Source organism: Ranitomeya variabilis, chromosome 6 (genome assembly GCF_051348905.1).
Source record: "Ranitomeya variabilis isolate aRanVar5 chromosome 6, aRanVar5.hap1, whole genome shotgun sequence".
Taxonomy (NCBI): Eukaryota; Metazoa; Chordata; class Amphibia; order Anura; family Dendrobatidae; genus Ranitomeya; species Ranitomeya variabilis.
This window is the reverse complement of record NC_135237.1, coordinates 66274461-66290125: the sequence shown is the minus strand read 5'-3', so window position 1 is coordinate 66290125 and position 15665 is coordinate 66274461. Positions and strand designations below refer to the sequence as shown.

The following is a 15665-nucleotide window of genomic DNA, read 5'->3' as shown; positions in this document are numbered from 1 at the left end:
CCAATGACCTCATGCCACCGCTCTCAAATGTGATCATGGTGCAGAGCAAGATGGCAATGGTGGCTGGTACGGAGGTTGCAATGATAGCTGGAGAATGGTCTGCACATCACTTGGGCAATGCAAAGAAGCCTTCACGAGGAAACAACACACTGGTCCTACATAAGTTAATATGATGTGAGGTGGCATATTGTGCAGTAGCTGTATCCATCTTGTGGAACCTGTTTCAACATGACAACACTAAGCCACATGTTGCTTGTGTTACTGTGAGCAGCCGGAGTGGCCTAAATGTGCTACCATGGCTTGCATCATCTCTGGACTTGTCTCCAATCAAGCACATCTGAGACATTATTGGTCGGCAATTGCAAAGGGAGCTGCCAGCAGTGGATCTTGATGATTTACCTGCTCAAGAGCATTCGGAGCTGCAGAACATTCCTCAGACTACCATTAATATCCTTAATGATAGCAGCCAAGGCATGCAAGTGCGGGAATTTGTGTGTGTGGGGCGCATATTGAATACTGAATAAACCGAGACGTTTTGAGAATTTTCTCTCCATCAGTCTGCTGTTTGCATTCCATTAACATGTCTATCTATCCTATGATTTCCATAACGCCACAACTTTTTCTTCTTGTTGTCAAAATTGCAATTTTGACGAGTGAGTATGTGTATACCTATATAGATGGACCCACACAACAGTAGAACCAATTAAACATTATCTGAAAGTATGAAGTGTAACTACTAAAGTAAGATAATTTCTTTAAGAATGTCTTAATGATTCTTGCAGAACATGAATTAATTCCTCCATACGATGAGATCAGAGAACTGGCCGGAATCCAGCTTTCTCTGACTCGCAGACATCCACCAAAGCCGTCTTGCAGGTATCATGAGAAAATTTAGGGCAGGTTCTAAAGGAGAATGTGCCACTGATGCCAAAAATGTAAAACACAGACAACAGCTTGTTTCATGAAATTGTTCTTACACCTGTGCAGGTTTCTACACAAATACAAAGCCGACAAGCAAAAGCTCACTGCTAAATGTAGGTAGACACAAAAAAGCTTACAGATTAATTTACAAAGGGAAGAAATCTAATTCCTTCCGTGTGGGAAGTGTAGAAAATGAAAAAAAAATAATAATCATACTTTGTCTCTAAGGTTAAAATAAAATACTGTATATTAAAACAGCAAAATTAAAAAGTCATATCAGTATATTTATAATAGCTGTTCCTTAATAGGAGCAACCCTCGTTTAAATTTTTTATTTCACAAATCAATAGTGCACACGAAAACCAGCAACTTTGTCTAAAAAGCTGTAAATAAAAAAAAAATGTATATGTATATATATATATACACAGTTATATGAAAAAGTTTGGGCACCCCTATTAATCTTAAGCTTAATGTTTTATAAAAATTGTTTTTTTTGCAACAGCTATTTCAGTTTCATATATCTAATAACTGTTGGACACAGTAATGTTTCTGCCTTGAAATGAGGTTTATTGTACTAACAGACAATGTGCAATCTGCATTCAAACAAAATTTGACTGGTGCATAAGTATGGGCACCCTTACCATTTTCTTGTTTTAAATACTCCTACCTACTTTTTACTGACTTACTAAAGCACTTTTTTTGGTTTTGTAACCTCATTGAGCTTTGAACTTCATAGCCAGGTGTATGCAATCATGAGAAAAGCTACTTAAAGTGGCCACTTGCAAGTTGTTCTCCTGTTTGAATCTCCTCTGAAGAGCGGCATCATGGGCTCCTCAAAACAACTGTCAAATGATCTGAAAACAAAGATTATTCAACATAGTTGTTCAGGGGAAGGATACAAAAAGCTGTCTAAGAGATTTAACCTGTCAATTTCCACTGTGAGGAACATAGTAAGGAAATGGAAGAACACAGGTACAGTTCTTGTTAAGGCCAGAAGTGGCAGGCCAAGAAAAACATCAGAAAGGCAGAGTAGAAGAATGGTGAGATCAGTCAAGGACAATCCTCAGACCACCTCCAGAGATCTGCAGCATCAACTTGCTGCAGATGGTGTCACTGTGCATCGGTCAACAAAACAACGCACTTTGCACAAGGAGAAGCTGTATGGGAGAGTGATGCAAAAGAAGCCGTTTCTGCAAGCACGCCACAAACAGAGTCGGCTGAGGTATGCAAAAGCACATTTGGAGAAGCCAATTTCTTTTTGGAAGAAGGTCCTGTGGACTGATGAAACCAAGATTGAGTTGTTTGGTCATACAAAAAGGTGTTATGCATGGCGGCTAAAAAACACAGCATTTCAAGAAAAACACTTGCTACCCACAGTAAAATTTGGTGGAGGTTCCATCATGCTTTGGGGCTGTGTGGCCAATGCCGGCACCGGGAATCTTGTTAAAGTTGAGGGACGCATGGATTCCTCTCAGTATCAGCAGATTCTTGACAATAATGTTCATGAATCAGTGACAAAGTTGAAGTTACACAGGGGATGGATCTTTCAGCAAGACAATGATCCAAAACATCGCTCCAAATCTACTCAGGCATTCATGCAGAGGAACAATTACACTGTTCTGGAATGGCCATCCCAGTCCCCAGACCTGAATATCATTGAACATCTGTGGGATCATTTGAAGAGGGCTGTCCATGCTCGGTGACCATCAAACTTAACTGAACTGGATTTGTTTTGTAAAGAGGAATGGTCAAAAATACCTTCATCCAGGAACTCATTAAAAGCTACAGGAAGCGACTAGAGGCTGTTATTTTTGCAAAAGGAGGATCTACTAAATATTAATGTCACTTTTCTGGTGAGGTGCCCATACTTATGCACCTGTCAAATTTTGTTTTAATGCAGATTGCACATTTTCTGTTAGTACAATAAACCTCATTTCAAGGCAGAAACATTACTGTGTCCAACAGTTATTAGATATATGAAACCGAAATAGCTGTTGCAAAAAACCCAATTTTTATAAAACATTAAGCTTAAGATTAATAGGGGTGCCCAAACTTTTTCATATAACTGTATACACACACACACACACACACACACATATACACACACACTTATAGACTTATATATACTTATAGGCATATAAACACACACATGCACATCACGTCTCATTCCATTCACCAACGCCACATTGCACCACGGACTGTCCCGGAGTTGACTGTCCAGGAGTTGGCGAATGCTTTCGTCAAGGTGTGGAAGTAGATCCCTCACGAGAACATCTGCCGCCTCATCAGGAGCAGGCGTTGTATGGAGGTCATACAGGCACGTGGAGGCCACACACACTACTGAGCATCATTTATTTTCCTTCAGGCATTTCCACAGAAGTTGGATCAGCCTGTAATTTGATTTTCCACTTTGATTTTGAGTATCATTCCAAATCCAGACCTCCATGGGATATTAGTTTTGACTTACATTGATAATGTTTATGTTTCTCAACGTATATTATATATATATATATATATATATATATATATATATATATATATATATATATATATATATATATATACATATATATACATATATATATACACACACACATACACACACATCCTAGATATATATATTTTATATCAAGTCTCAAAGTTTGACAGTTTTGGCACAAATTACAGCAGAATTTTGCTACCTTTCGCTTGATAAATATGCTCTATTGAGTCCTGTAGTAAGAATATGATAGACTGACGTTTTTGAGTAAGCTGTGTTTAGGTCATATTTAGTAGGTTGTGTTTACTTTCAAGGGAGAACTTATATGGTTATTCACACACATCACAATTAAAAAAAATATTGGGGAATTAGCCCATAGACAAATATGTGCACACAACATTTCTGTACCTTTGAACCCTTCGGCATCGCAGTCTCATCAACCAGTAGGCGAAGAATGTTCAAAGACACCAGAATCACAGAGAAAGACTAAAAAGTAAAATACAAAGCAGTGAATTATACACATTACTATTAAACTGACCACTGACCCTTTAATGGGCAAGGACCTATGTAATATGCCATGACTTTAAACCACTGATGGGGACAGAAAATGGAAGCCAAAGCTTAGACCCTGGAAATATTTGTGTTTGGGTAGGGATAAAGTTAATGCATTGAAGTACTAATCGATGAAGTATAATTACCGTTGCAATGAGGAGAAGAATCATTACAGCCGGATAGATCAAATTCCTCTCCCAGGCTGAAGCTTTCTTGCGTCTTTCTATATAAAAACAGAAAAAGCAAAAACTTAGCTGTATAAATCCTAGTAATAATGAATACACATTAACCAATATCTCAGGAGCCCTGAACTCACAAACATCATTCATAATTACAGAGAGAAATTAATTCTAGAATAACTTGACTTCTGTGTTAAAAATTTGTGAAAATTAAATAATGGAAACTGAAATATACACCAGCCTTCATTTTCTACGACTCTCAAAATCTGAAGTTCCACGTGTTCACTCATCCCTAGTAGGGTTATTCCTTTAGGAAAGTTGTCACTGCAGTGAACTCATTGTAAAGACATAAAAGCTGCAAAGAACACCATAGACACAAGATGGACCCAGGTACGGAAAGGTTGTGTGTTAACCTGGGTCCACTCATGATTTGATGGCATATCGATATAACGGGGTGGGACCTCCGCAACCCCACCGATCCTGAGAACAAAGCGGGATGCAGTACTGGTGTAGCACTGCACTGGTTCTGCACAGCTGCATCCACCACCACCAAGTTCCCTGCACAGCCGGGTGGTCAAGGACCTCAGGGGACATTCACTTTACTCTCCGGATAAAGCCATCACTATATAAAATGAAAAATAGCTGAAAGTAATTACCAAGCGCACATGCAGCTATCAATCATATAGCTACTAACCAAGTTTTGATTTCATAGCCTTGGCATTGATTAGGTCATGCTCAATCCTCTTTGTATTGTTGTCTACTGCAGAAATTCCTCCTAAAAAATAAAAAAAAGACAAATTTCAAACCTAAAGTTTCAAGTGCATGTACTTACAATAACTAATGAGAACATGAACCATTTACATTTGTGGTCACATACCCTAAAGTACAAGACTCCAGTCATCCATGCCAAAAAAAACCTTTGCGGGAATTTTTGAGCATGATGCGGCCTTACAAATAAGCAGCTTTGGCCATTTTGATTCGCAGCAGATTTCATTCACTTCAACGTCAAGATTAGATGGATGAGGAATTTGCAGATGTCTTAGGGTAAGGTTCCACGTTCCGGATTGCTGGCGCTTTGGACAGAGCGGAAAACTCGCTCCGCCCAAACCACCTCCCCCTTCTGTATGCGCGGTGATTCCAGATGTGTTCATTGCACACATCTGGAATCTCCACAACCCATTCATAGGGCCCTGTGTTTTACCTTGCAGCAACTGGCGTCGCCGCAAGGTAAACAGACATGCTGCGTTCTAAAAAGACGCGCCGCATGTCTGTAAACGCAGGGCCGCCAGGTGCGTGTTCACACGCATAGTGCAGACAGGATTTCATAAAATCCCCTCCACTATGCGGTAACATCTGGACGCTGCAGGTTGAACGCTGCATTCAATCCGCAGCTATTCCGGATGTAATCCTGAACGTGGACACATACCCTTATTCAGTATTATTAACAGCTGTAATATCACTAAAGGGTATGCCATACTTGTCATAATAGATTTCGAAACCCTCAACAAAAAGCAAATAACCGCCGTCACTGCTAGCCGATAATTCCTTTTTAAGAATCAAATTCAACATTGCGGCAGTAACTGGCTGATCTTTACTGAAAATGGCAACCATAGAGAAAAAAAAAAGGACAATTCTTTAAAGAAAAAAAAATATTACCAAAATCTGGCTATCGCTTTTACAAATCATTTTGCCAATATGAGACAATTTGTAAATTTTGGAAGGAAATCCTTTTCAAAAGGGGTTTTACACTATAAAGAATTCATAGCATATGTAAAGGATATATCAAAAATTGTTGGCTACTTGTTGGATCCGCAATGTTACTATACAACAGGAATCCCTTTATTTATGTGTCCATAAAACTGTGTGGAGCTGCCTTCATTGAAGTTTATGAGAGTTTTGGAAAATGATTTGGGCTTGGCTCCTTCTATAACCATCCTAAATTTCAAATAAACAGACCGCAAGAATGTTCTACATTTATCATGTACTAACAGCTGGGATCCCCAAAAAGAAAATCCAGAGGTCCTAAAATCCCATATGTGATAGGAGCGGTCAGTAAGCATGTGCGACTATCTGAATGCTCCAAATCCATAGAAATCAATGCAAGGTCATGCATACGCACCACTTTCCCATTCTCAAAGGGAACTATGGGATCACTTTCTTGGGATCATGGGATTCGGAACTTCAGTGTTCAGCGTTTATATAGGTGATGAATGTTTGTTCATGGGACAACCCCTTTAAGTCAAATGCATAAATCAAGGCACCAGAACGTTTGAGAGAAGCGCCCATTATATTGTGTCATGACAGTCTAGCCAATAGATCAAATTGGTAGACACGGCTTGCATGGACTAGTTCATAAAAGTGATGGATTCTCCATACAAAACCACAAAGCAGCTCATTTAAGGTCAATTTAACTGCATTATTTTATTTTTCTTCCAGCCCCAACATCGGGTTTTCGTACCTCAAAGGGAGCCGTAAGAGTATCTATTTGCGTTCCCTTCGGGTGATTGGCATCTCTACACCAATTAGTTTGAAATTACACTGTTACTAGCATGCAATAAAAACACCGCCTTTCATCTTTCTTAACTTAGCAAAGATACCGTCTAACCCAATAACTTTGATCAAATACAGATTTTTGATCCTGCCACACCCGTCTCTGTGGATTTTGGAAAACCAATAGCCGCAGGCATTTTTTTTTTTTTTAATTTAATATACAAGAAAAATAAAATCTTTTCTTGCTTTATTCTTCTCAATAAAAACCTGATGCTATATGTGTAATTTAAGATGTTGGAAAGTCACCTTCCCCAATCTTGTTTTTTGGGGGGAGTCGCATTAACAAATCACAACTCTCGATTGTGTTAGCAAACTGAAAGCCAACCCTTGGGTGCGGAGCAAGATGGCACGTAATTATACATTTTGCTACAGCGCTCTTCTGAAACTTCCTATGTATAATTTGAGTGTAATTAGATATTAAGGAATTTGCTGGGGTTAATCGAAAGGCAAAGTGTCAGGGATTTGTTTGTGTACAGGATGAGCGCTGACATTCCTGATGTTTTACAGCATTGCGTTCTAATGGTTCTCAGAACACGGAGTCAGGTAACGTTATACTCAAAGCTTCCGTGTTCACCTTCACTTTGTCCGTCCCAGGTTATTTACTACACGGCGCAAGTTTGCCGTAGCTTATGGATTATTTACGCAAAGACTTTTCCCATAAAATAAGATCTGTTATTCATACAGTCACTTCTCCATATCCAATATTCAGTAATGGAGTCACACAGAATTGTGCTGGACACAGAATTACCCTGCTCAGAAAACCATACTCACAACTTCTGAGAATTCTGAGAACTGCATTATGTGACAAAGCACACATTGCATTTTTGCTGCGTGAGCAGATTTGTCACAAAACCTGTACGGTTTCCTCATACCAGCAGGGATACAATTTTGTTTCTGGTGTCTTTCGACAGCTGTTTGGTCTACACCATAGTGGAGTTTGGAGTGTGACTGTTTGAGGTTGTGGACAGGTGTCTTTTATACTGATAAGTTCAAACAGGTCCCATTACTACAGGTAATGAGTGGAGGACAGAGGAGCCTCTTAAAGAAGAAGGTACAGGTCCGTGAGAGCCAGAAATCTGGCATGTTTTTAGGTGACCAAATACTTATTTTCCACCATAATTTGCAAAATAAATCTTGCCAAATCAGACAAGATGATTTTCTGGATTTGTTTTCTCTTTTTGACTCTCCTAGTTGTGATCTACCTATGATGTCAACTACAGGCCTCTCATCTTTTTAAGTGGGAGAACTTGCACATTTGGTGGATAACTAAATACATTTTTCCCCCACTGTACTTCAACTTTAGCCTTAACTAAGGGTACTTTTAGACAAGCAATGAGTGCCGATTGACTATACAAGATGTTCGATGTGAGTTTAAAGGATTTTTACAAAGACCCATCCAGTGTCTATGGGGACAAACAATCGTTAATATGAACAGGCATACCCCATCCAACTGCACATCCTCCGTTTACATGGTGCTACATGCAGCAGACACTTGGGCTGCAGGTTGCTTGTTCGTAAACTGATCAGTGCCATTATTATATAGGTTGATGACCAGGAATGTTCTTACGAAGCTCATGTGTGCAATCAGCCTATGCAAACAGGGGCTTAACATGCCATCATTCCTTCCTTGGCGTTTACCTTACTTTTGACTTAACCACTCTAGTAACAAGCCATGTTACCAGTTGTACGTCTGTGCAAATGTTCTGCAAAAGATTTACCCCAAAAAACGTATGAGGTTTTTTGGCATGTTCTAAATTTGGAAAACTGCTATTAACATCAATTCTGAGATTTGATGTTTCATTTCCAAAGCCTAAGGCTGCACTACTGAAAGCCTCAGATATCACATCCCCTTTGTCAAAAACAAGATCTGCAGGAATAAAAATATTACTGTACATTAACTAGACGAATGATCCGAGATGTGTAATCCTATAGTAGATGATATTTAGCATTGTGTACTGGTCTTTCTTAAATACTCGCATTATCACAAGTAAAACGCAAAGTGTAAAAGCTTTTGGTAACAGTAAGGTCTCCATCTTCACATTAGCATGCAAGTGCCAGAGTCATATCAGCATGTTCCGCTGATTAATACGGCTGCTGATAAAGACACTTTGGGATTTGCTGAGCACTAAGTAAGAGAACGACACTAAGCCTTCAGTGAATTCAGAACAAAGTACTACCGTGCAGACGTTCACAACTTACAGCTTTGCGGTGACACCATCAGATTAGCAGTTTCTTGTCCTACTGGAACGGTAGAAGCAGATTTCTTCTAAAATTTATATTCAGACGTGGTACAAGAAGGAACATCGGAAGCTCTACTGCTCCTCAACGTGTCATGTGTAAGCGTGACCTGAGAAGACTGGCACACCACAGATCACTTTTCCATTGAGTGACAAGTGGTGCCGATGACATCCTGTCGACAGGTATCTGGCAGGACGTCTGCATGGCCATCAGGTATCATAGACCTATCGTACGCCTGTCCAATATCTACAAGCCTGTCTACCTGGGAGGCATCTTTTCTAGCTTCCAAAAACCCTTGTCCCCCAAGCTGTAGTTAGTTTAAAGAAAGCAACTTTGCTTTACTCTCTCCCTGGATCCAGCACCCAGTCACCACCACTGCTCTTGCCGACAGTTATTGTCTGCACCACTGCCATCACATTGACAGCACTGTAGTCTGTAATACAGGTCAGCAGATCTGGCCGTGTTGAGGGCACGAACCGCTCAAGACCGCAGATCCAGTGCTTTCCACGTGACCATCAGCTCTGCAGACAATCACACATACCAGGAGCTTCGGCAGAGGCTCAGTGCTGGACCCCAGAAAGGTGAGTAAAGCAAAGTTTGTTTTTTGGTTTTTTATTTCTCAGAGTAGTTTTCCATATTTATGGGTCATGTGTCACTTACTGGGTGTAGTCCTCCATATTCATGTTCTCAGTATAACCCCACCCCCACCACTGATTGGCAACTTTCTGTGTACACTGTGAATAGGCAGAAAGTTGCCAATCCATGGTGGGGGCGGGGTTATACTGAGCTCAGCAATCAGAGAACTGGTAGATCTGCAGCAGATTAAAAAATGATTTCAATCAAAACTGCAGCAAGCAGTTGAGTAGCAAAAATCTTGTGACAGATTCCCTTTGACAACTGTCCGCAGATGGGTGTCTGGCTTATCTCCTGTCACTATGGCTACTGTTTTTGGAACATTACTGACAATACTTTATACTCATTTTCTTAACCCCTTCACCCCCCAGCCGGTTTTCACCTTCCTGACCAGGCCATTTTTTTCAATTCTGACCAGTGTCACTTTACAAGGTAATAACTCTGGAACGCTTCAGTGGATACCAGTGACTCAGATTGTTTTTTCGTGACACATCGTGCATCATGTTAGTGGTAAATTTTAGTATATATAATTTGCATTTATGAAAATATTGAAAATTTGACAAATTTTTTTTTTGCACTTTTCAAACTTTAAATTGTTATGCCCTTAAAGTAGATAGTTCTATCCACCAAAATAGTTAAATAATTTTATGACATGTCTAATTCCATTCCATTTGAAATTGGTTTGGGGTATTTTCTGTCACGTAGGCTCCTCAAAGTGAAAAGTGCTCAAGACCACATTCAAGAAGTTTATTAACCCTTTAATAGGCTCCCTAGAATTACAGCAATGTGGAAAGAAAAATTTACTTTTTTACCACAAAAATATTGTTTTAGCCCCAAATTTGGCATTTTCAGTAGGTTAACAGGAGAAAATGGGTGGGACAATGTGTTGTGCAGTTTCTCCGGAGTACACAGACCCCATATGTGGGGGAAAACTACTGTCTGGGCAAACGGCAGGGCTTGGAAGAGAAGGAGCACCATTTGACTTTTGGAACGCAAAATTGGCTGGAATAGACAGTGGACGTAATGTCACATTTGCAGAGTCCAAGTTGTGCCCAAACAGTGAACATGAACACCCCCACAAGTGACTCCATTTTGGAAACTACACCCCTCAATTAACTTATATAGATGTGTGGTGAATACCTTGAACCCACAGGTGCTTCACAGATTTTGAGCTGGGAAAATAGAAAAATTGTAACAATTAAAAGTAGTGAAAATAAAAAAACAGAAATAGATCTACATCGTCTAGAGCCGTCTGAGGTCCATAGCTCACATATCAATGTGACAGCACCAGATCCTTCTATTTCTATTTTCACTACTTTCAATTGGGATAAGTGTGTGCCACAATGACTATGTTTGCACAGGATATTAGCATTGTTATATACAGGTTTATTTTCATACTTTTACTTCATATATTTTAGATTCATATTTTTATTCTTTACATTTCATTTTAGATTTTGCACAATGTTAGACTATATATTTTCTTCCGTGTACTTTTTTATTTTATGATTCAGAATGTATTTATTATTTACCATTGTGTTCAGGGTTGTTAACTATCAAGAGCATTTGAATAAAAAATGTGTGTACTTTGTCAGTCATTAACTCCACCCCTTTTTCCGCTGGGGAGAGTATAAGAGGGTTGGACTTTACATTTGACTTCTAGACACCTGATGAAGGCCCTTTATAGCCGAAACACGTTGTGTTTTTCACCCCTTCACGACCTTGCGATTTTCCATTTTTTTGCTTCCCTTCTTCCCAGAGCCATAACTTTAGTTTTCCGTCAATATGGCCATGTGAGGGCTTGATTTTTGCTGGACGAGTTGTACTTTTGAACACCAATGATTTTACCATATAGTTTAATGGAGAAAGGGGGAAAAATTACAAGTGCGGTGAAATTGGAAAAAAAAAAAAAAAAGTGAAATTCTACAATGCTTTTCTTTTTTTATCATGTTCACTAAATGCTAAAACTGACCTGCCATTATGATTCTCCAGGTCAGTAGGAGTACACAGATACCAAACATGTCTAGGTTCTTTGTTATTTGAGTAGTTAAAACAAATCTAAAGTTTGTTAAAAAAAAAAAAAAGTAAAATATATATATATATATATATATATATATATATATATATATATATATATATATATAAATGGTGACATTTTCCAAGACCCGTAGCGTCTCCATTTTTGGGGGGATGTGGGGCTGAGTGAGGGCTTATTTTTTGCTTGCCGAGCTGGCGTTTTTATTGATACCATTCTGGGGTAGATACGATGTTTAGATCGCCTGTTATTGCGATGTTGCGGCGACCCAAAAAAATAAATTCTGGCGTTTTGATTTCTTTTTCTCGTTACGCTGTTTACAGATCAAATTAATTTACTTTATATTTTGATATTGATAGTTCTGAACGCAGCTATACCAAATGTGTAATTCTTTTATATTTTACATTGAATAGGGCACAATGGAGACAATTTGAACTTTATTAACATCTTTTAAAACACTTTTTTTTTCTTTTTGCTTGCTTCAATACTCCCCTTAGGAGACTTGACGCTGAGATCTTCTGAATTTTGTGGTACACATTGTTTTTTTGCGGGACGAGTTGTACTTGTAAATGGCACCATTCATTTTACCACACAGTGTACTCAAAAAGAGGGGAAAAATTCCTGTGCGATGAAAGGAGGAGGAGGAATTGTGTCGCCATTTTCAGAGTCCCATAACATTTTTATTTATTTTTATTTTTCGCCCAATGAAGCTGTATGATAGCTTATTTTTTTGCGGGGCGAGACAACGTTTTTATTAGTACCATTTTGGGAGAGATGTGACTTTTTGATTGCTTGTTACAGCATTTTTTGTGAAATTGCAAATGCCAAAAAAAAAGTATGTAATTTTGGCATTCTTGAATTTTTTTCAGTTTATGGTTTTTACTGATCGGGTTAATTGTTTTTATATATTGATAGATCGGACTTTTCTCAACATGGCGATACCAAATATGTGTATTTTTTATATATCTTCATTTCCACGAGGGGAAAAAAAAGGTGTGATCTGAACATTTTTTATATTATTTTTTCATGTTTTTTTTTAAGTTTTTTTTTTTTTTTCTTTTTTTCTTTTTTTTTTTTAACCTCACTGATTTTATAATCCCCTCAGGGGGCTTGCATCGCTGCATATAGCACAGTTTCAAAGGAGTTCTGTAATGACAAGCACGGGGGTCATCAATACTGACATTACAGCAGGGATCACAGCTGATTCTTTTGTGAGATGAAGCTTGTTCCTGCCTGCTTTTTTAAAAATATGTTACCTCAAAGAAATAATTATTTGCAATCTTGTGCGATGTCAGTATACTCTTTTGCTTCCTCCCCTGCCCAGGAGCTGTGGTATGGTCAGACCATGTCCCTGCACAGTCATACACAGCCATTACACAGTACACAGCAGGGACACATGTATAAGATTATCTCAGCACAGGGACATTTAATTTAAACAAATCCAATTGTGGAAATTATTATTATTCCAAGATCTATTCATTAAAATGAACTTTAGTGTGTGGGAAAACCCCTTTTTACTCCTGTCGGATAAGGACTATGTGGTAAAGTTTCTCTTTAAGGGATTTTCTGAATTAGAGGAACAAAAAAACTAAAAAGAAAATGTAATTATATAAATAAAAAAATAATCGTAAATACACTTAATTAGAATACCACACCCGCTGTCTAGAGAGGTAATTATTATAGAATTAAAATGGCCGCCAGGACAGGTGCTTGGGAGCATGTGCGGTAGGAAGCTCTGCTCCCCCCCACCCTAATGTGTAGGAAGATGTGCAGGGCATATTCTCATCTAACACTGGAGTCCGGAGAGAAGAGGCAGCTCACACTGCTGTCTACCCAGTGTATCGGATCTAGTACTGGAGAAACCAGGGTGCGGAGGTAAGAAGAGGCTGGTCACACTGCGGTCTACGAAGTGTATCTGATCTAATACTGGAGATACCAGGGTGTGGAGGTAAGAAGAGGCTGGTCACACTGCTGTCCATCCTGTGTATATGATCTAATACTGAAGATACCAGGGTGCGGAGGTAAGAAGAGGCTGCTCACACTGCTGTCTACGAAGTGTATCTGAATTATTACTGGAGATACCAGGGTGCGGAGGTAAGAAGAGGCTGCTCAAACTGCTGTCTACCCAGTGTATCGGATCTAATACTGGAGATACCAGGGTGCGGAGGTAAGAAAAGGCTGGTCACACTGCTGTCTACGAAGTGTATCTGAATTATTACTGGAGATACCAGGGTGCGGAGGTAAGAAGAGGCTGCTCAAACTGCTGTCTACCCAGTGTATCGGATCTAATACTGGAGATACCAGGGTGTGGAGGTAAGAAGAGGCTGGTCACACTGCTGTCTATGAAGTGTATCTGATCTAATACTGGAGATACCAGGGTGCGGAGGTAAGAAGAGGCTGGTCACACTGCGGTCTACGAAGTGTATCTGATCTAATACTGGAGATACCAGGGTGCGGAGGTAAGAAGAGGCTGCTCACACTGCTGTCTACGAAGTGTATCTGAATTATTACTGGAGATACCAGGGTGCGGAGGTAAGAAGAGGCTGCTCAAACTGCTGTCTACCCAGTGTATCGGATCTAATACTGGAGATACCAGGGTGCGGAGGTAAGAAGAGGCTGCTCACACTGCTGTCTACGAAGTGTATCTGAATTATTACTGGAGATACCAGGGTGCGGAGGTAAGAAGAGGCTGCTCAAACTGCTGTCTACCCAGTGTATCGGATCTAATACTGGAGATACCAGGGTGTGGAGGTAAGAAGAGGCTGGTCACACTGCTGTCTATGAAGTGTATCTGATCTAATACTGGAGATACCAGGGTGCGGAGGTAAGAAGAGGCTGGTCACACTGCGGTCTACGAAGTGTATCTGATCTAATACTGGAGATACCAGGGTGTGGAGGTAAGAAGAGGCTGGTCACACTGCTGTCTATGAAGTGTATCTGATCTAATACTGGAGATACCAGGGTGCGGAGGTAAGAAAAGGCTGCTCACACTGCTGTCTACCCAATGTATATGATCTAATACTGAAGATACCAGGGTGCGGAGGTAAGAAGAGGTGGCTCACACTGCTGTCTACCCAGTGTATATGATCTAGTACTGGAGATACCAGGGTGCTGAGGTAAATAAGGCTAGGTTCACATTGCATTAATGGGTTAACGCTAACAGACTGCGTTGCACGGCGAAAATGTCGCAATTAACGCCGTGCAACGGGTCCGTTAGCGCACCCATTGACAGCAATGTTATTTTTCCCTGTAGCGCATGCCATTTTTGGCACGCGCTAGCGATGTGCCGTTCTTTTGTGACGGACCTCGGACGCTGCTTGCAGCGTCCGAGGTGCGCCCGAGGTCCGTTCCTCGCTACCGCAGATCGGGGATCTGCGCTAGCGGGGACGGCAAACGCGGACCCTAGAGAAACATTGCGTTAGCGCAATCCGCTAGCGCTATGCGCTTAACGGATTGCACTAACGCAATGTGAACCTAGCTAAGAAGAGGCTGCTCACACTGCGGTCTACCCAATATATATGATCTAATACGTGAGATACCAGGAGATACCAGGGTGCTGAGGTAAGAGGTCATATAAGGTCCAGGTCATATAATTCATTATTATATTCTAGGACAGCCTTCTGTCAATGCAACAGGACCTTGCTACCATTTGAATTCTTCATTGATCACCTCCCTAAAAGAAAACTATTGTAATTTGCAAATTAAGTCTATTTAAGAATATACTCAAGACTTGTTCTTTAGATATCTATTTTTTTCTATTCCTTAACAAACCCTTTTTAAAAAAGAAGGGGCCAAACAGGCACAGGGAGACTTCTAGGCCAAGCAATGTTCCCCTGGGAAATAAAATGTAGGACCTGCTACCTCCTATAGTTGATTCTGGAGACCATTCCAATATTAGGAGGATATTTCAAGTTCTACTGCACAACTTTCCAACTCCAGAAGGATTTACATCTTTTCCCTTACTCGCTTCTTAACCTCAAATACCTTTATGACTTTAAAACAATTTGGCAATGCATCCTGCAGGCCCATTATTCCTTGCCGCACTGGACATTGTTCTCTCGAGAGAGAGACAATCCATTGTG

The 15665-nt window shown here is 40.0% G+C and overlaps 1 protein-coding gene across 1 annotated transcript in view; it reads right to left on the bottom strand.

The window, feature by feature from the left end:
- Window positions 1–15665, bottom strand: part of LMBR1 (limb development membrane protein 1) — a 159967-nt gene that overhangs the window by 16876 nt on the left and 127426 nt on the right. Inside the window, exons 10-12 of the mRNA XM_077268604.1 lie at window positions 4825–4905; window positions 4098–4174; window positions 3808–3885 (exon numbers count right to left, since the gene is read on the bottom strand). Coding sequence (XP_077124719.1) covers window positions 3808–3885; window positions 4098–4174; window positions 4825–4905 — 236 coding nt within the window. The remainder of the gene's footprint in view (window positions 1–3807; window positions 3886–4097; window positions 4175–4824; window positions 4906–15665) is intronic.